The 22496-nt window shown below is 37.2% G+C and overlaps 1 protein-coding gene across 1 annotated transcript in view; it reads right to left on the reverse strand.

The window, feature by feature from the left end:
* Positions 1–323: 323 nt before the first annotated feature.
* The window catches only part of MEI4 (meiotic double-stranded break formation protein 4), a 102406-nt gene continuing 80233 nt past the window's right edge, over positions 324–22496 (reverse strand). The window contains exon 3 of the mRNA XM_021706632.1: positions 324–470. Within this exon, the coding sequence (XP_021562307.1) occupies positions 324–470 (147 nt within the window). The remainder of the gene's footprint in view (positions 471–22496) is intronic.

A 22496-nucleotide genomic window follows, 5' to 3' on the forward strand; every position in this document is an offset into this window, starting at 1 on the left:
CTCTGGTTCACTTTCCTCTCACTTCTTTGCTTTAGGAACATTCTGCCTGCCTGGAGGAATTTAAGGCCATTAATCTAAGCACCCATTGGCTGTCACCAAGGGCATCTTTGGCACATATGCACAAGTAAAGATGATAGGATGGCTTCATTTTCAAAACTATTTTCTGGAAGTATCTTTCTGTAATTTTAGTAGGCTATAAGAGTGTCCACTACACTGAGATAAAGTAATAATAAAATATCAGCCTGGCAAGAACAGAGGGATCGAGAAAAGGGAAAGAAAAGAAAAGCCTATATCAACATTAACTATAAATTAGAGCAACAGTGTTAAGTTATAGATACCTGATTGATGGTTCCCAGGTTATCAGCAAAGCTATTTACTTCTGACAGAAGCAGAGATACAATAGATTTTCTCAACAAGCTGCAACTTCCCAGGGTTACCAGACTCTGAGAGACATAATGCTGCACCTGAAACTAAAGATAAAAATGAGTAAGCTGCTAATTTTTATCAAGTCAAGTCAAAATGTATTTAGTGGGCATTTTCTAAGAATTTACTACTGAGCTAAATGCTGTAGGGAGTACAAAGGGTGTCAATATAATTCTGGGTCAGTCTCCAGCAAATTTGCAAAACAGACAAATTATAATGATATAGGTACTGAGATTTTCTGTAACAGTTAAAATCTCAAAACGTGAAACAAGGTGCTAAAATGGAAGTTTTAGCTGAAGTAGCAGAAAAGACATAAAAGAGTTTAGGGGATAGACTATACACAGAATGAATAAAACAGACGATAAAACAAGATACTTAAGCCCTACCCTTCTGGAAAGATACACACACACCCCCCTACCTACCTACACACATAAATACAAACAAAAGGGTAAGAGCAGTAGTTTGAAGATGTCTTTGGGGAGAGTCACTGGTGCTCTGAGTCCCACTTCCATGCTGGAGAAGTACAGGTGGGAAGAATTTCCCTAACTGCCACAAGTCAAAAGAGAGGAGCTTTAGAATGATGAGAAAAAATGTGGGACACTGAATGTTCATCTAGCGGCAATTAAAGTACTCATCATTAAATAAATGTAAAAGGATAGTGAGAGACAATAAACTACATCTCACAGTTATCAGAAAAAATACCATTTGATTTTTCACCACATTAAGTTGTGCATAACTCATAACTAGAATTTCATTAAATCTGTCCTTTAATGTAGCCAGGAAACAGGAGTCTCCAAGGAGGACCTTGAAACACAGAAATAGTCATATACTCTGTCATTGTTCTATATGAGCTTAAAACCACACCAAGGAGACAGTGCTTTCAACTCTAAATAAATAATGCCATGTGAAATGCCACCTCCGTTTCCTTTAGGATGAACACTTACATGTAGATCTTTCTCAGATTGACATTTTAATAAGGCACATTAATTTTAAAAGTTAACCAATGGCAAAAAGACAGTGAATGGATTATAGAGTTCGAGAGAAATGTCTATTATAAATTTAGATATGCATAACTAGCTCTTAATAATGGTATTCCAAATCAACATATCAACTTAATGGAGGAATACAGCAAGCTATTAACACAGGAAATCACAGATATTTGTTTATCATTAGTTCTTAGTAAGATAATGGCCAAGATGCACAATCTTCATAATTTGAGCATCACTTGTAGATTTCAGATTTTTACGACATTTGCAGGTACACTGTACTTAAAAATAAGGGTACACCTACTTAAGCTCTAAAATGCTTTAATTGTATACTTACCTTCTTTCTTAATATATATTCTTTAGAGAACAACTTTAAGTGAGGAAAAGTTCACAGTGGAATAAAGGAGACTTTAGAGAAAAGGATGAGGCTGGCAGTGCCAGGTTAGGCATGCAGAGTCTAACACTGCCTGAGTCCCAGCTCCACTCTGTATTAGTGTGACTAGAAACTTACATAGCCTTTTATGTCTGGGCTTCCACTTCTGTAAAATACTGACTGTGATAATGTCTGCTTCGAAGAGTTTGTTATGTGCATATAAGTTAGACTGTAAAAATCCTTAACATCCTGACAGGCATTAGTAAGTGGTCAGTAAGCGAAATGCTATAATGTAGGGTGATAACATAAAAGCATTAAAGGCCATATAATATAAATTTAATTCGCTGACCCTTGAAAAGTTAAATACTATAAATAAAATCCATTTTTCTAAAGTTACTGCAATCCTATTAGAGAACATTGCTGAGAAGATAATTTAATCATGAAGAACTGTTCTATAGAATAGCTTTGAACTATTATCTACCCAGGACTTAAGTCCATACAAAGACTAAATAACCACTAACACGGTATAAAATTCTATGACTATTATTATAAAAATGGTCTCTCTTCTTTTTTTACATTTTAATTGACACTTGACCTTTCGTAAACACAGTGGAACTTTTAAGAAAGACTCACGTGGAAGCCAGGACTGCAAATAGTGGAAGAACTCACTCAACCACCATGCCAATCTTTTTCTATTACATCTTTACTTATTTCAAAGGTAAGAGAGCTAGAAATAACTCTCCCCAGATTCCTCTGCAATTAGAATTTTGGATATGAGTTGAGTTCTGCCAGTGGGAAGGACTCATTTGAAACCATGATTCAGAAGTGCATTATGGAGGAAGAGAAGTCAGCAAAGGACATGCATTGTGTTGGTACCAATTGTTCATGGTTCCAAGTCTACTTAATTATTTAGGTCCTTAATTATGACAGAAGAAAAAACTACCTTAGCAGCCCAGTAGTATAGGGTATTATTCCTACAAACTCGGCATCCCAGACATGCCTTATCTGTATGTTCACCTGGAGGACTCAACGAGTTCAGTGTCACATTAAAATCTTGACATATGCAGGGGCAGACACTCCTACCACATGCCCAACTCCTTTGCCTATATCAACTGTGCAAGGCAGAAAGACCTTGGATAAGGGCAGTGAGTTCCTATAAAGTTAATTAGGTGGTGTTTCCAATTACACAGTGCTGTTGTTCCAGATGCAGTTTCTTTCCTTGAAGGATCAACATTGCCCTTGATACTTGTTAGGCAAGTTTTGATGTGGAAGTTCTTTTTTCTGCCCACTATCCCAATAAGCAGACAAAGCACAACAAATTGCATTCACCTAGCAGACAGTAATATGCTTTTTCTGTCCTGTCTAAGACTGTGTACCTGTTGGCTCTGTGTCAATATTTAGTTCACAAGGATTATAAGCATCAGAATGTTCCGCCTAAACATATACTGGAATACTACACTGATGCCATCATGACGATATAGCAGGTGGTTTGAAGGTCCTCATAAGAAACATGCATGCAGGAGATAAACTCCCAGATTCAGGGACGGGATATAGTTTGGATGTTTCTGGACTTATTCAAGGTGGAATACCCTCTTCAAAGCAAAAAATAAGTTACTTGGGTATTTCCAATCACGAAAAATACATGATGCTTGGGAGGCTTTTGTGAATATCAGAAGCAATATATATTAATTTGTTTTACCACTTGGAAGCATACATTGAGTACACCGTAAGGTCAAAAGGCCTTAAACATTAAGAAAAGCCTAGAGTTGTATATAAAGATCTCCAGCTGGTCTAATGTGAAGCTCTGCCCCATGGATCTGATGATCAGTAAGATTCAATATGCTTGGCACTGACAGAATACCACATGGATGCTGTACCCAACTCTAGTTAGAAAATCACAAGGGGAGAAACCTCGGGTTTGTGGCAATCATACTTTTATTTGCAGGCAAATATTACATTCTATACAGAAAAAACACCCAAAAAAACCCACACCTCTTTGCTTATGCTAGTTGGCCCTACCATAGATCGAATGTCTGCCTGATTGCAGGACACCAAGTGATTGAATATCCATAGCTACACATTTGAAAAAAGCATTATCTAAAGTCAGGTCTGCACAGCAATACTCCATCATCAAGCCATCATTAAGCAGCCGTACTAGATACAAAACTAGGATCAAGGCGGAAGTAAAAGCAGACGTGTTGCTTCATCAGTGGTTCTTATAGTTCCAAACGGAAGACCACTCCCTCAAAAGCTAAGGTGTTGTTCAGTATTAGGAAAGGTATGTTGCAAACCTGTGACCAATATATGATGCTCTTTCTCCCAGAAGAGTGTCAGGCAGGGTGAATAAACTGCGCCTAAACAGTACAGGTTGTAACTGCAGGTATTCCTCTAAGAGCATACCACAGTACTTAACCCTGCTATTATGTTTTTATTTATTTTTATTTATTTATTTATTTATTTTTTGAGTCGGAGTCTCACTCTGTCACCCAGACTGGAGTGCAGTGGCCGCTCCCGGCCACCGCAGCCTCGACCTGCTGGGCTACGGCGATCCTTCCACCTCAGCCTTCCCAGTAGCCGGAATTACAGGCATGTGCTACCATGCCCGGCTGATTTTTTGATTTATTGTAGAGATGAGGTCTCGCTGCCCAGGCGGGTCTCGAACCCGCGGGCTCAGGCAATCCATTCACCTCAGCCTCCCAAAGGCGTGGGATTACAGGCTGAGCCACCGAGCCCGGCTTATTATGTTTTTAATAAAAAATTTAAATGAAATATTACAAATCAAATTTTAGACTATAAAATTCTGGGAGAGACAGCTAGTGTTGTGGGTAGCAGAATCAAGATACAAATTAACTCTCTAAGAAACAAGAATGAGTCCCAAATAAGTGAAAGGTAATAGAGATATTTGTAAAGTTATGTCTCTTTTAATTTCTATAGCCTGTTAACAACATCAATGCAACTTATAGATATTAAAATATTTGCTACCTGCTAAGCAGTTATTTAGCTTTGAGCTGAAAATAAATTAATGTCCAGAAGAATCCAAATCCTCAAAAAGGACCTGGTGGAACTTTACTAAAGGTCTTCATATTTCCTAGAAGCCTCACGTGGGCTTGGACATGGGGCAGGCAGTGATTTCTGTTAGGCTTTGTCACTGTGGAAATGACTCTTTCGAATCAATGTGATTCTACCTGGGAATTTGGAATGCTCTGGAACCCTACCTAACAACCGTTATAACAGCCATCTGCCAACATGCAAAGTGCATTGTGCTTACTTATGACTTCCTTCTCAAAGGGAACAGATTAGGAAACAAAATTTAATTTCCTTATCATTGGGGACAGTGTGACATTTGAATAGAAGTCAAAAGTGAATAATAATAACAGCATGCTATTTTATGTTTCAAAAGAATGGGGGGGGGCTGTAAAACCATATGCTTTCCTATTTCCCTAAAATGGCTTGTATTCTTGAGTCACTAGTATTTGCTTAAAGATATATATACATTGCTAATATCAGACATATCAAGTCACAAAAATAACAAAGAAACGTGAATGCTGGTGAATTCACAACTGAATCGGTAAAATAAAATTTGAAAACATAAGATCGAAGATACGTATGTGATAGAGACTGGTGACATGGAAGGACTCTCTATGGCTATATGCTAGAACACCAAAATGTTCTATTTCTATATCTGTTTGTATACATCTACCTATGAAGGAAATCAAGCTAAACCAACTAAGAATGTCTGCTGTGACTGCAGGAACTAAGATTTAGGCAAAAGTACTGGGATGAGTATCCCAAGTATTTCAACAACACTGCCAATACCATTGTCTTCCTTTTTGTGTAAAGTAAAGAAACTGAGACTCAGAAGTGTTAAGGTCAAAAAAGAACAGGTATTGGTGAGGTTGCAGAGTAAAGGGAATGCTCATACACTGTTTGTGGGACTGTAAGCTAGTTCATCCTTTGTGGAAAGCAGATTGGAGATTTCTCAAAGAACTAAGAATAGAGCTACCAGTCAACCCAGTCATCCCACTTCTAGGAATATACCCAAAGGCAAATTACTCTACCAAAAAGATATCTACATCTGCTTCTGTTTACTGCAGTACTATTTGCAATAGCAAAAACAGGGAACCAACCCAGATGTCCGTTAAAAGTAGACTGGATAAAGAAAATGCAGTATATACTCACTATGGAATACTACACAGCCATAAAGAACAAAATCATGTTCTTTGTAGCAACATGGATGCAGCTGGAGTTCATCATTCTAAGTAAATTATCAAAGACACAAAAAACTCAATACCACATGTTCTCACTTATAAGTGGGCAGTAAATACTGGGCACACATGGACACAAGGATGAGAACACACACCAGACACTATTTTTGCTTTGGTAGTTACTTCTGCTTATAGTGAGCAAGATACTTTATTTATTTTTTTTTTTTTGAGTTGGCTCAGCCTGTAATCCCGCACCTTTGGGAGACTGAGTTGAGTGGATTGCCTGAGCCTGCAAGTTCGAGACCTGCCTGGGCAACTTGGCGAGACCTCATCTCTACAATAAATCAAAAATTAGCCAAGCGTGGTAGTGCGTGCCTGTGGTTCCAGCTACTTGGAAGGCTGAGGAGGAAGGATCGCCGGAGCCCAGCAGGTCAAGGCGGGAGTGGCCGGGAGCAGTCACTGCACTCCAGTCTGGGCAACAGAGTGAGACTCCAACTCAAAAAAAAAAAAAAAAAAAAAATGGGGAAGGAAAACCAACACAAATAAAGAAAAACAAAGGAAGAATATGGGTCCTATACAGACTCCTAGAAGGACAACTGAGAATACAGACTTCAGAATTCAAACAATGAAGAGCCCCAGAATGAGTTGTCTCAAACCACAAACACAGATATCAAGATATTAATAGAGAGAATAAATAGACATGAGGAGAGATAAGAGGAAAGAATGAAGGAGTTGATAACTGACATAACAGCAATAAAGAATATAGAGAATGAAATAAATAACAAACTGATAACCATAAAAGCAGAATCAACTAAGCAGAAGAAAGAATCTCAGAGCTTGAGGACCAAAATGTGGAATTAACTCAAATTGTTAAAAATATAGAAAAGAAGTTTTAAAAGATAGAAAAATGCCTCCAAGAAATGAGCAACTATATCAAGAGGGTGAACCTAAGATTAATTGGAATTCCTGAGGCAGACAGAGACAAAGACCACCCTGGAACAAACATTCCATGAAATTATCCAAGAAAACTTCCCTCAGCTTATTGGACATGTGACCATTCAAACGCAAGAGGTTCAGAGAACCCCTGCAAGACGACAAATGAGAAGGCCAACTCCTAGACACATAGTAATTCACTTACACAAAGTAGGTATAAAATAAAAAATCTTGAAGGCAGCAAGAAAAAAGGTCAGACTACCTACTGGAGAAGACCAATTAGAATAGCAGCAGACTTATCTACAGAAACACTTCAAGCTAGGAGAGATTGGAGTCCAATCTTCACAGTTCTCAAAGATAAAAAGTTTCAACCCAGAATTACCTCCCCAGCTAAGCTAAGCTCCATCAGTGATGGAGAATTAAAAACTTTCCCAGATGGTTAATCCCTAAAAGTTAATGCTACTTCCATCCAGCTCTACAAGAAACATCTAAGAAAGTATTAAACACAGAAAGAGAAAAAAAGAACAATGTCCTTTCCAAGAATGCAGAAAAAAAGATTGAAAACACACATAAATCAATTCAAAGAAATCAAAAGGCAACAGACAGCAGTAGCAAAAATGAGCTCTATAAGAACCTCATGACAGGGATAAACTCTCACATTTCAGTAATTAGCCTGAATGTGAATGGACTAAATATACCACTAAAAAGACACAGAATGGCAAATTGGATCAAATATCATGATGAAACAATATGTTGTCTAAGAGACTCATCTCACCAGAAAGGACACACACAGACTCAAAGAAAGAAGATGGAAAACAAATGTTCAGGTGAACAGAATACAAAAGAAAGCAGGAGTTGCAATCTTAATATTAGACTAAATAACTTTTAAATTATCCAAAATTTAAAAGATGCATAAGGTCATTGCATAATGATAAAAGGATCAATCCAAAAACAAGAAATATCCATCTTTAACATATATGCACTCAACATAGGAGCACCAACTTTTATGAAGCAGCTACAAGGTAAACTAAAAAAAGATATTGACTCTAGCACTATCATAGCAAGGGACTTAAATACCCCACTAACAACCCTAGATGGAACATTAAGACAAAAAGAAAACAAGGAGATCCAGAACTTCAACGTGATGCTTCACCAAAGGGACTTCACAGATACCTACAAAACACTCCACCCAACAACCATGGAATATACATTCTACTCATCATCACATGGACCGTAGTCTAAGGTCAACCACATTCTTGGCCATAAATCAAGCATTATAAAATTCAAAAGATTGAAATACTGCCATACACCCTCTCAGACAATAGTGGAATAAAAAGCATCAACACCAACAAAGTTCCCCCCAAACCCACAAAGACCATGACACTAAACACCATGAAGCTGAACAACTCCTAGGTCAACACAGAAATTAAAGATTCCTGGATACAAACAAAAATGAAGAAACATCTTACCAAAACCTCTGGGATGTCATGAAAACAGTAATAAGAGGGAAATTAATATCTATATGAACACACATGAAGAAAATGGAAAGCTCACAAGTTAGCAGTCTAACAAATCACCTAAGGAAACCAGAAAAGCAAGACCACCAAAACTCTAACTTCAGGAGAAGAATCCAGGTCATCAAAATAAAAGCCCAAATTCAGGACATAGAAGACAATAATATAATACAAAAAAACAGCGAAAGAAAAAGCTGGTTCTTTGAAAGAATAAACAAGATTGATGGACCCCTAGCTACACTGACCAAGAAAAAGAGAGAAAATGCACAAATAAACACAATCAGAAATACGTAACATCAAGTCACAACTGACCATGAAGACATATTAAAGACTAACAGAGATTATTATATACACTTATATGGAGACAAACTTGAAAATCTAAATGAAATGGAGGACTTTTTGACACCACACAACATCCCCAGGTTGGAACAAGAATAAATCAAAACCCCAATAGACCAATAGCAACCCAGGGCATTGATAATATCATAAAAAAACTACCTACAAAAATAATCCCTGGACCAGATGGCTTTCCAGAAGAATTCTACAAAACATACAAGATAATCAATCCTATTAAAAGTATTCCAGGCAATCGATAAAGATGGAACTCTCCACAAGTCTTTTTCTGAAGCTAACATCATATTGATGCCCACACTGGGCAAAGATCTAACAAAGAAAGAGAACTACAGGTCAATATCCTTGATGACCATAGATGCTAAAATTCTCAACAAGATTCTGCAAGCCAGATCCAAAAATAGATCTCAAAAAGCATCCACCATGACCAAGTAGGTTCATCCACAGGATGCAGGGCTGGTTCACCATCTGCAAGACCATAAACATAATTAAATACATCAACAGCTGTAAAAACAAAAATCACATGACTATATCACTAGACATGGATAAGCTTTCAATAAAATCCAGCATCCCTTCTTGATAAAAGCTCTCGAACATCTAGGCATAGAAGGAACATACTTCAGAAGAGTAGGGGCCATGTACAAGAAACCCACAGACAATATATTGCTAAACAGACAGAAACTGGAACCATTTCCCCTGAAAACCGGAACAAGACAAGGATGTACACTCTCACACCTCCTGTTCAACATAGTATTGGAAGTCCTAGCTAGAGCTCTCAGATAAGAGAAAGAAATCAGGGATATCCAAATAGGAAAAGAGGAAGTTACGTGATCCCTCTTTGCAGATGGCATGATTTTATACCTCAAAAACCCAAGAGAAACTGTTAAAAACCTGGAACTGATAAAAGGCTTTGGCAAACTCTCAGGGTATAAAATAAATGTGCAAAAGACAGTTGCAATCCTATACACAAACAATAAACAAATGGAAACCCAAATAAAAAGCACAATCCCATTCACAATAGCCACACACAAAAAAAGAAAAAGAAAGAAAGAAAAAAGAAATACCTTGGCATCTTCCTAATCAGAGAAGTGAAAGACCTTTAAAACTAAACCTATAAGACAATGCTCAAAGGTGACACAAACAAATGAAAAATACTCCATGCTCATGAATAGGAAGAATCACCATTGTTAAGATGTCCATTCTACCCAAAGCAATCTACAGATTTAATGTAATACCCATTCAATTGCTAGCAGCATTCTTCTCAGACCTGGAAGTGAAAATACAGAAATTCATATGGAAGCAAACAATCACGATTAGCCAAAACAATCCTTAGCCAAAGAAACAAAGCAGGAGGTCACACTTTCAGATTTTAAACTTTACTACAAAGCTACAATGATCAAAACAGTCTTGTATTGGTACAAGAACAGGCATACAGACCAATGGAACAGGATAGAGATTCCAAAAGCAAAAACCTCAATTTCTTAACCAACTCATCTTCAACAAAACCTCCACCATCAACTATTGGAGAGAGGAGTATCTATTCAGTAAATGGTGCTGGGAAAACTGGCTGACCACATGCAGAAGATTGAAACAGGACCCCTACCTATCACCATACACAAAAAGCAACTCTAAATCGATCAAAGACCTAAATGTAAAACCTCAAACTATAAAAATCTTAGAAAATGCAGGAGATACCCTTATGAAAATTGGAACTGGCAATCAACTCCTGATCAATACCCCAAGTGCCCATGCCATAAGATATAAGATAGACAAGTGGAACTTCATCGAACTGAAAAACTTCTGCAACGCAAAAGAAACCATCCAGAGAGCAGGGAGACAGCCTACAAAATGGGAAAAAAATATTTGCCAACTGTGTAACTAACAAAGGCCTCACTTCTAGGGTCTACAAGTCACTCAAATGTGCTGAAAAGAAAAAAAAACAAAAACAAAAACAAAACAGCTCCATTACAATGTGAGCAAAAGATATGAATAGACACTTCTCAAAAGAAATCATATGAGCAGCCAACAGATACATGAAAAAATGCTCAGCCTCACTAATCATCAAAGAAATGCAAATTAAAACCACACTGAGATGTGACCTAACTCCAGTCAGGATGGCCATCGTCAATAACTCAAAACAAAAAGAAAACAAAACAAAAATGCTGGAGAGGATGCAGGGAAACGGCAACACTTCTACACTGTTGGTGGGAGTGTAAACTAGTACAGTCTCTGTGGAAAACAGTGTGGCCATTCCTAAAAGAGCTAAAAATCAACCATTCATATGACTCTGCAATCCCCCTGCTGGGAATATACCTAGAAGAACTCAAATCTATGAAAAAGATACCTGCACATGCATGTTTATTACAGCATTATTCACAATAGCAACAAATGGAACCGATCGTGCTGCCCATGGAAAGAGGACTGGATTAAAAATGTAGTACATAGACATGATGGAACATTACACAGCTATAAACACGGACAAAATGATGAACATTGCAGCAACTTGGATGGACTTACAGTCTATAATACTGAGTGATCTATCACAGAAACGAAGAACTGAGTGCCACATGTTGTCACTCATAAGTGGACCTTGAACAATTATCATACTTTAAGAAAGGGACTGGCAGTAGTGGGAAACTGCCAGGGAGGGTGGGCACACTTCATCAACAAGGGCACCTGCATAATGAACATTTGTATACCTAACCCTGAATTGTACCCCACATCTTTAAAATAAAAAATTTTTTAAAAGAAATTAAACCCAAAAAAAGGATAATATATGAATAGAGATTAAGAAATAAAGAGAATAGAATGAGAGGACAAATATATTCAAATTGAGTTCAAAAAAAAAAAGAAAGAAGCTGGGCTCGGTGGCTCAGCCTGTAATCCCGCGCCTTTGGGAGGCTGAGATGAGTGGATTGCCTGAGCCCGCGGGTTCGAGACCCACCTGGGCAGCAAGACCTCATCTCTACAATAAATCAAAAAAAAAATCAGCCGGGCGTGGTAGCGCATGCCTGTAATTCCGGCTACTCGGAAGGCTGAGGCGCAAGGATCGCCAGAGCCCAGCAGGTTGAGGCTGCGGTGGCCGGGAGCGGCCACTGTACTCCAGTCTGGGCGACAGAGTGAGACTCCAACTCAAAAAAAAAAAAAAAGAAAGAAACTACAAAAGAAAAAACAATAGGAAGAGATAAAGGAAGAAAGTTTTCCAGGCATAAGTAACATGAATTCACAGGCAACAGAAGTATCATGCATAGTAACAGAAATTAGACTGACAACATAGTTACTCAACAGCAACAATAAAAGTCTTAAGTGTTTGGTCTATTAGCTTCATACTACTGTGTGACAACGTATGTATTAACTTATAAATGTGTACAAACCAAGCTACTCTTTAAGAACAAGGAGAAAATAAGACATCTTTGATGTATAAAATGAGTCAGTTTAGCACTGAATTGTACTACAGGAGCTTAAAAAAGAAAAACAGCAGTCCTGGGAGTCTCTCTATTTGGTATTCTAAAGAGGCCTGTTTCCCTAGTTATGTCTATTTTTCAAAGTTTTAAAACCTACTTTTATATTTTATTTTATTCTGCATTAAATCAAATCATATCCTATTCTGACAGTGATGATGTACAGTAAGAAAAGGAAAATCATGCAGGAAAAAATAAAGATTAGGAAAGCTCATAATAAAAGCTAGTTCAAATTTAATCAGGGCATGGAATATATAAATGAATAAAATAAACTAAGAAAAGCAGTACAATTAACATACTTGAAGTTTGATATTATGACAATTCAAAGTTCTTGAAGAAGAAAACAAAATGGATGAATCACAACAATCCTCAAAGTTCTAAGTAAAGGAATCTTCCTAGAACTAACAAAAGATCAGACAGAGGAAATGGCCGGATTTCTTCAGGTCCCAAACAAAATTGATACACTGAAACCAACATCAAGATATACATAGAAACTATGAAATTCCAAATAAGAGGAAGGCTCTTATTACTTCCTCAGGCATCAGATGTTGGACCTCTTAACAGAGGAAAGGTACCGACCAAATTCTAAACCTACAGCGTCACACTTAAAGGGAGATCACAGATTAATGTTCCCGTTCGGGGAGAAAAAACAGAGAGATGAAAAGCTTTGAATAGTAAGAAAGCATTCGGAATGACCACTGGTTAGTTATAACATTTACATCAAATGAAATTAAAAGTACGTTAAGTTTTTTTCAATTTTAGAACTAATAGAAAATAACTGGGTTATTATTAGATTTCTGGTCAAATAATAATTTCTCTAGCCTCTGAACAGTAAAAGAAATAAAACATTACCTATGTAAAAAATTTAAGCTGTAGTACTACAACAATAATTAAAGTGAAAAAACCATTGTGAGGAAAAAAAATCCATTAAATATGGACAAAAAGGTGATGGTGGTGCTAATCAAAAAACAAAACAAAACAAAACAAAAAACAGTTAAACCAGCTTAAACAAAACTGAGGCCACAGCAGATTACTAGCAAAAAATATAAATGGGTAATTGACTTAGAAATAAACAGAAATGGTAAATAACTATATGAAAAAATGTTCTGTAGTTAAAAATAAACAAATAAAAATAAAATTGAGGTATGATTTTTACTCATTAAATTAGAACATAATATTTAAGTAAAGTAAAAATAAAAATACTGTATATTTACATTTACATGGTATTTTCTTGAAAAGCTAAACATCCAACAATGTATAAATAGATAAAATTAGGCTGAATCCAACTAAAGAAATATGACAAACATTAAGATTATGTAATTATATAATTTTTAATCAAATTATAATACACAGAAAAAAATAATCATGGAAGAAAAGCAAAGTCAGGCATGGTGGCTCATGCCTGTAATCCCAGTCCTATAGGAGGCGGAGGCAAGAGGACTGCCTGAGCCCACGGGTTCAAGACCAGCCTTGGCAACTTGGTGAGCCCTCATCTCTAAAATAAATTAAAAAATTAGCCAGGCATGGTTGCATGAACCTGTGGTTCCAGCAACTTGGAAGGCTGAGGCAGAAGGATTGCCTGAGCCCAACAAGTCAAGGTAGCTGTGAGTGTGCCAGTGCACTCCAGCATGGAAAACAGAGTGAGACTCTGATTCAAAAAAAAAAAGAAAAAGAAAGAAAAGAAAAAAAAACAAGGAGTGGTTTCAAAAATAGGTTTAAATATATATGTGTGTACATTTACAAAGACCAAAGATTAAGATTCTAGAGAAGCAAGACTGTGAAAATTAATTCAATTTAATTTTAGATTTCTACTGATGCTGATATTTCTATTTAAAAAACTAAAGAAAATGTAAATTAAAGAACCAATTAGACTGATATGATTGTAACTCATATACCATTATAATTCTAAAAAGACACCCTTTATTTTTACCTTTTGAAAAGATATGCAAACTAAGACTCCTATTTTGAAAGATTATCTAATACTTTCCAGATATAATACAAAGGAAAATTAGATATAAAATAGATAGAAGATAAACTTTTCCAGATATTCATTAAACATCGGTTGTCAAATAAACTTATGGTAATAAACTTTACAAAAATGTAGGTTATGCAGCACCGTAAATTTGTCAGGCTCTAACTAGATGACAGCAATAAAAACAAACAAACAAAATAAATGCAAGAAAAGACAAATCTAGCTCTAATTTAATGCCACACTGAGAGCCCTGTCCAGTGATTTGTTTTATGGAGTCTGGTGGGTAGGTTTCTGTACACTGGCTAAGATGCCTGCAGTCCATGAGCAATGCTGCTCAAGTTGAAGTCAAAAAAACAAAACAAAACCAACAAATAGAAAACAAAGACAGTGAGAGAAAGAACTAAGACAATGCTCAAGTCAGTGATAGAAGCACCACTGGGGACTGTTGGATTTTTAAACATAGTAGGCTACAGGAAATTTGATCTCTCTGTCTCCATGTTACCTGACACCAGGGCCCTAAAAGCCACTGTGCCTGCATTATTCAGTCCTACTTAGAAAGAAAAGAAAAAAGATAGGAAAAAAAAAAAGTAAAATAAATACTAAAACAAGAACCAAGTAAACATCTGACACTGTACCCCACAAATGTATACAACTACGATCTGTTAACCTATAATGAAAATAAAAAGCAATAATTGAGAGGAATGTGAATAATATTAAAGAAATAAGAACAGGTTTTAGAGTCTACAAAGGCTAAGTTAATCATTGCTTTGTACGTGACATGTCGTAAACTTCATTCAAGATGGTACAGATTTATGGGGAGTGAAAAGGGCACAAAATTCAGAGACAACCCAACTAATCATCAATGATAATCAGGACTCAAGTCAGCACAGATGTAAACAGAAAGATCTCACCAATGAGGACTCAATGCCTGGTAGCAAAGGTCAGCCTGGATGTAAGAAATAAAATCCAGATGATCCTGAACTCAAAAGTGTTCCCTGCCACTCAGGAAGCTTCACTGTCTCTGTCCTCACAGAGGGGTACAGTTTTCAAAAAAATGCTAGAAATATCAAGAAGGACAAGTTATATCAAGTTTCTACTTTCCAGGGGCAAAGTAATAACAAATATAATGTATATATAATAAGAATAGAATAGAATTGAGCTGCAGATAAAATGCTAGCAAGTATGAATATTTAGGAAAGTAAAAACCAATGAAAACAGCAAAGACACACACAACTAATGTCATCCAATAATTAATATAGGATGAATTACAGCTTCACTCAATAATACGACTGGATCGTAACATTTATAATTTTGAGCAAAACAAGTTACTAAAGAATAATTTATGCTATAATTCAATTTACAAAAAGTTCAAAAGGCACATAGGTTATAAAACTATTTTTAAAAAGAAAAATAGTAGCATAAAAGTCAGAAATTACTGAAGAGTGGTGGCACACCTGTAGTCCTAGCTACTCTGAGATGGGAGGACCACTTGAACTCAGGAGGTGAGGCTGCAGTGAGTTATGGTCTCACCACTGTGCACGCCAGCTTGGGTGACAGAGAGAAACTATGTCTCAAAAAAAAAAAAAAATCAGAAAAGTAGTTTTCTCTAGAGGGAGAGGGAAATAAGGGTACTAGCTATTTTTATTTCTTGACCCAGAAGTGTTTATTTTCTAAACATCTGTTAAAATTTGGATACGTGTGTGTGTATGTGTGTGTGTGTAACACAATGCACTTTTCTGTAAATAAGTTGTATTTTGCAATGAAGAGGTCAAATAATGAATAACACAGTCATCACACTCTTGCAAAAACCAAAGGGCATGATAGAAATTGAACCCATGAATGTGGGGCGGTGTAAAGAGGGCAATTCAATAAAAAGCTCGGTAGAAGATTCAGGCCTTCAGCATGACCAACAATGGTTTCCCTGTAGCCGTGATAGGAAGAGAAAATGTTTGCTTGTATGAAGTGTCAATAACTTCTTTTATGAATCAAGGATGCAGCAAAGTCAGAGATTTTAGTGAGGGACTTCCACAGTGTGCCAAGACAACCAGTAGCATGGAAAGGGAGGCTGTCGGAAGGGTGGTGCGCAAATGCCTAGGGATGATTTCCTCTGACTCGCAGGGCTTTATTGGATTCTGTTTCACCTCATCTGGGCTTTCCTTTCCTGAAGTCTTTGGGTTGATCTCTATTGGGAGGAGGCAGAGTTACTGTCCACCAGAGGTCAAAACTAATTTTTAGTCGTGCCCTCAGTGTATACAGCACTGGCACAGAGCTCTTTAGGGCATCACCGTGACACCTTTTATGTCACTTCAGCTGAACACTCAAAGTCTGGAGCTCATATTTTATGACATTTTTATTAACAGTTACTACTTCTTTTCTCATTCACATTATATACTAAGCAGTTGTTTCTTTTTTTAATTGTAAAAGGTTGCTTTGTTTTGCCTTTGATTTCTATATGTTCTGGAGGGTCAAGCTGATCAATTACGGCTTTCCATTTCTAAAATGTCTGTAAGCAATTTGCTGCCTTCATCTTAATAGCTTCAGTTTCTTTTCCTCCTCAGCCATGCATAGCAGTGTGCATTGTTATTTCCACTTCTATAGGCATACAACTGTAAAAGCAATATAACTTTTAAACACAATAAACAGCTGGATTAAGCTAAAATAAGATTTTCGCCTAGAAGTTTTAATATACAGTCAAACAAACTAGTATTTAGCGCATCCTCACATGAGCACATACTTTAAATTATTATTATTAGTAATATATATTTAAACTATCTTTGGCAACTTTTGAGTTTAAAATTTACCATTTCAGTATTACTGGCCCTATAGCAATTCCAATTTAATTCAATTAATTATATTATCAAACACTAATTCAAAGCTTCATAACCAATAAGAACAAGGGATTCCAATATAAGTAGTCTAACGTGACTTCGAGTAAATCTTTAAAATATTTACTCCCTAAATGCTTTGAGCAGTAAACTTATTATAATTGCAAATACCACTGTTTGGACTAACCCATTGTTAAGTGTTCAATCCCAACTTGTCCTGATAAGATTCTTGCTATCAGCTGTATTTCTGTTTTTGTCTTACAGATTTTATTGCATATTTGCTTATCACTTCAGGCTATATTTCATATCACAGTCACTTTTCACACAAACTCAAAGACTCCACTACTCAAAAGTATATTTCAGGGAGGACTAAGCACACAAAATTTTTGAATCGACTCTATGTTCTTACCTAAATACATAAAGAATTTGTTAAGCTGTTCCACTGTCCAAAATAAGAGTTAACTACATGAAAGGATAAGGTAAAAATAATTTTTAAAAAGACTGCCGGTGACTGCTGTTGAATTCTCTTTATTCTTTCTATATATGTGTAGTTGAGAAGATTCTAAGTGTGAGACTCTCTCAAATTAAGCCATGTTAAACTTTATAATACTCTAATCCATTGCAAAACTTCCCTTAGCAATCATGGCATAGAATTGTGGTTTAAGAATTATTGTTCCAAATTATCCAACATTTCTACAATCGAGAGGCAGTCTATGCTGTTTCCTTTAGACACTGAGCGGTTCGTAACTGATCAACAGAAAGCAGTGGTAGCGGTGCAATGTAAATCCCAACAATGGATCACAAAAGGCCATGCAGCTTCTGCCTTTCCTACTAAAGTATGCCTTTTGGAAAACTTCAGCTACCATCTCAGCAGTCTGACAATCCTAAGACCATGGTGCTGAAGAAGTCAAACCAGGCCACATGTAAAATGCATGTGGAAAGACAGACGACCGCACGAAGAAAGAGCATTAAGATGACATGAAGATCCAGTACCCAGATGCTCCAGCTCCTGCTGTTCCAGACTCACCTCACCATCTGGCTGCAACTTCACAGACAGCCTCGAGCCTTAACTGCCCAGCTGCTAGCCTTCCCATACGTGTCATCCACAGAAGCTATGAAAGGTAATAAAATGATGATTGCTGTTTCAAGACACAAAGTTTTGGAGTGATTTGTTAAGCAGCAACAGTAAGAGGAATAAGAATTTCTAGTCCTTGGGTAGAATAACCATACATCTCCACTGAATGTCACTAGTTGTTCTGTTGAGGATCTCTTTAATTTGATACTATCTCTTTGACAACTTAGTTTTAGGTACTTAACTCTAATATTTTTTACGAGGAACCAGCTAGTTTTAAACATAACTGCTTTACTAATGATCACTGAACAGGGTTTCATCTCACCATGAAAACAGCTAAAAACAAGAAAAGTATTTTCCAGATGCTAAATAATTTTATCACCTCTCTTGACTCCACATGCAGGGATGATGTAAAGACTAAGGTGATGATGTTACATAATGATCAAGCCAGGAAACTTTAAAAAATTATTTATTAAAAATAAAGCTAAAATTTCAAATGGTTTAAAACAGGATTATATCTAGTCCTCCTTCTAATTTATATTCTAACTTGATCAACATTTTGAATATGCTTAATTGAAGTAAATATGATCCATGTACTACACATAAAATTAATGTAAGATCCTCCTTTAACTGATGACATACTTTGGCAAATAAGTAGCTTTAAAAATGCCATAAAACCCAATGGTAACATATTATAGAGAGCAAATTAGGATTCACTATGCTAAAATTAAAAATATGATTTGAGCAGATACTATCTAGAATACAAATAGATTACAGTCAATTAATTCACAAAAAGACACTGATTAAGTAACCTAGAGGTATATTTTGATAGTGCTTTCCAGCAGGTTTCATAAGAATGTAAATTTCCTGAACATCAAATGTTCTACACAGATTAACAACGGCGACAGTTTTTTTTATATATGCATAGGTGACTATTCTGAAAATTTTTAAATAAAGAAAGTCTACATTCTTTTTTGAAGAAAATAACGGCTTTGTCCCATAAGCACTCATGTAATCCTCATCCTCCAAGTAAAGGTGAGATAATTTTTTATTTTATTGGTCTAAAGATTCAAGTCATGTTCTTCTGGCCACAGGGTGTTAGTCTCAGGTGGTACTACACAATACAAACACCTCAGATATTCACCAGAGTTCAATATTCCCTAAAGGTTCAACAATACAATGCTAATTACTAGTTTTCCTAGCATTCCAGCACATGCCTTCATTACAGCACTTCCCAGATTTCACCTTGCTGGTTTGTCTGCATAGCTGTCTCTGTACCACTAACTAGTCTTTCTTAATCTCTAAATTCTCCTACCTAGCAAGGTCAGAAACACTGAACATGATAAGTGAACAAAGTGAATGAGTATCATCAAAAATAGGGCTGAGATAACCAGTATTTAACAAGAAGGAGTAAGGCAACTGATCATTCCTCTGACATCTTTAATTTCAGCCAAATAGTGCCTTATATCACCGTGAAGCAACGTAACTAACCCATATATTAGTTAATTTGCCTTCAGAAATGCTTCCACTGATTATGACTTAATATTATGGCCTTGAGCCAAGAGAACAGATCAACAATTGAAGAATGTTACTAATGTTGACAAACGATGGCAGCAGATAACATCCTTCTGTAAGAGATGGAAGTAGAAAAATGACTCTATTGCCCAAGCTTGTTCCTCTCAACTTCTGGCTTAACATAGTGATTGGCAACACAGCCCACAGAATGAAAGTCTATCTGTGACTGACTTGGTTGAAGGTAGAGAGGACAATGTGGGAGAGAGTGCACCCTAATCTATAGTCTGTCTTGTGGGGATTAAAAGATTAAAAGAAAACACATACACACACACAACGGGCCATTCAGGCCTAAGCAGTAGTCACAGGAGGCTTAAAACGAAGAGATAAACTCCCTCTATTAGATGCAGTAGGCCCAGGACAGAATTTGTATAACATATGTATACATAAGCAGGATTACACTTTGACAAAGTGAAAATAAACCCAGCTGACAGTCCATTATGTTTCTAATAGAAAGTAAGCAATTTTCTAATAGGATATCATGAGGCCATAGCACAACTGCAAAAAATGGCTAACAGTTTTTCCTTTTGCATGATTGCTGCTTTCTTACCAATGACTGCTAGTCCCTGCTTTATTCCTCTATACTCCTTACAAAGATTACAGAGATACTCATTTACTAAACTGCCTCCTGTTTTTTGAGAGCAACCAGACCAAATCTAGAGCAGTTCCCACTTCCTAGTTTCTCCTTAGAGTCAAGTAGCACAAGCCCAACCCCTACATAAAATGCTCCTCCCAACTCCCCCTTACTGAGATGCTCTGAAGCATCCTCTAGATTGATCTTCAGCAAGCATAATACACCTAACTTTGATTGACTGGAAGTGTATTCTGGTGGTTTTTGGAGAATAGATTTCATAAAATTAAATTGAAATTATTTTTTAAAATCTCATCATATTTAAAATTCCAAAGGAAGGAGATTATCTTACTCTACTTTTTAATGCATTCAACAAATATCATTCTTAAAAATCATCACTAGCCGGGTTCAGTGGCTCAGTCTGTAATCCCGCGCCTTTGGGAGGCTGAGGTGAGTGGATTGCCTGAGGCCGCAAGTTCGAGACCCGCCTGGGCAGCGAGACCTCATCTCTACAATAAGTCAAAAAATCAGCTGGGCGTGGTAGCACATGCCTGTAATTCCGGCTACTCGGAAGGCTGAGTAGGAAGGATCGCCAGAGCCCAGCAGGTCGAGGCTGCAGTGGCTGGGAGCGGCCACTGCACTCCAGTCTGGGTGACAGAGTGAGACTCCAACTCAAAAAAAAAAAAAAAATCATCACTGAGGCACAATAAAAATAAAATATACATATAGGGTCAATAGCATCTTAAGAATAAGCAGACATAAGTAAATAGAAACAAGTCTCTTCCAGAATCATAAGTGGAAAAATTTAATACCAACTAGGGTTAACAAAGAAATGGCAGAAAGAGAAAATTATCTTTTAAAGTAGTGTTGATCAGAAAAGAATGAGCAAATGATTTCCAACACTCAAAATCAACTACCATTAGATCGAGTCCCAAGGAATCAGTGCTCAGGGAGCAAAGGTTATCCTCATCACTAAAGAGTCTGTAAATTATGATGGTATAATGGTGGAAAGAATCAGAATTCAAGAGCCCAACATGGTTTCAGGATAGTTGGCTTCATAAGAATGTCCTAGGCTGGATGTGGTGGCTCAAGCCTATAATCACCGCACTTTGGGAGGCCAAGGTGAGAGGACTGCCTGAGACCAGGGTTGTGAGATCAGCCTGGGCAACTTAGTGAGACCTTGTCTCTACAATAAATGCAGAAGAAAAAAAAATCAGCCAGGCGTGGTGGCTCACACCTGTAGTTCCAGCTACTTGGAAGGCTGAGGCAGGACTGCCAGAGGCCAGCAAGTCGAGGCTGCAGTGGCCATAAGCGTGCCAGTGCACTCCAGCCTGGGTGACACAGAGAGACTCCAACTCAAAAAAACTCAAAAAAAAAAAATGAAAAAAAGAATGTCCCACAGAAGGTATTGACCCAGAATCTGCAGAGAGTCAGGAGACAGAAGAAAGACAGGAGAAGTACAGTTGTTTGTTTATCTTGGGGGTGGGTTTGTATGCATATGCTAATATATTCCTGCATTTTGGAAAACTGGGGTGCTACAAAGCTGCTGCCTCTCCCGCTGACATGGCTCAGGCAAATGTAAGGGGATTCATTCAAAGCTGTAGATGCTGAGAGTTGAAACCAACTGTTCAAGCAATCAAGTGATAATGGGACCAGGCACAATTTACTTACTCTATGGTAAACAATCCTGAGACAGAGATCTGCTTTTAGCTACGCCCATAAATCCAAAGCAATGATGTCACAAATTTCCAATTCCGACCACATCCCTGACTCACCTGAAAATTACTCATCTCAGACCCTAAAAGTCTATAAACAGCCTTTCTCTCATTTTCCCATTTGACTATATTCCTACAGCTCTGCCAAGTGGATGTTCTATAAGCTTAGGTTTGCTTGTTTATTTTCTGGTGGCCTTCTGAGTTACTGAAAACCAACAGCTTGCATGGGTTCACCCGATCTCATAACGAATAGACATCACTATAGGAAAATGCCCGCGGCCTAGGAACCACAGAGTCTCGCTTAGTGGAGTGCTGGGAAATTACCAGAGATCTGATTGGTCTCAGCATCCTGATGCTTACTTTGCTTCCCAAGCCTCCACCACCAGGAAGTCAAACTCTACAGCACCCCTAGATCGCCTACCTCAAGAGTAAAGCCATTTCCTGCTCTTCTGTCTATAAGAGATATCAAGGACAGAGAGCCAGACACAATTCTCCACTAAATACAGTTCAGTCTATCTTTTTA

Source organism: Carlito syrichta, unplaced genomic scaffold, assembly GCF_000164805.1.
Source record: "Carlito syrichta isolate Samal-C Ts95f unplaced genomic scaffold, Tarsius_syrichta-2.0.1 Scaffold315830, whole genome shotgun sequence".
NCBI classification, from domain to species: Eukaryota; Metazoa; Chordata; class Mammalia; order Primates; family Tarsiidae; genus Carlito; species Carlito syrichta.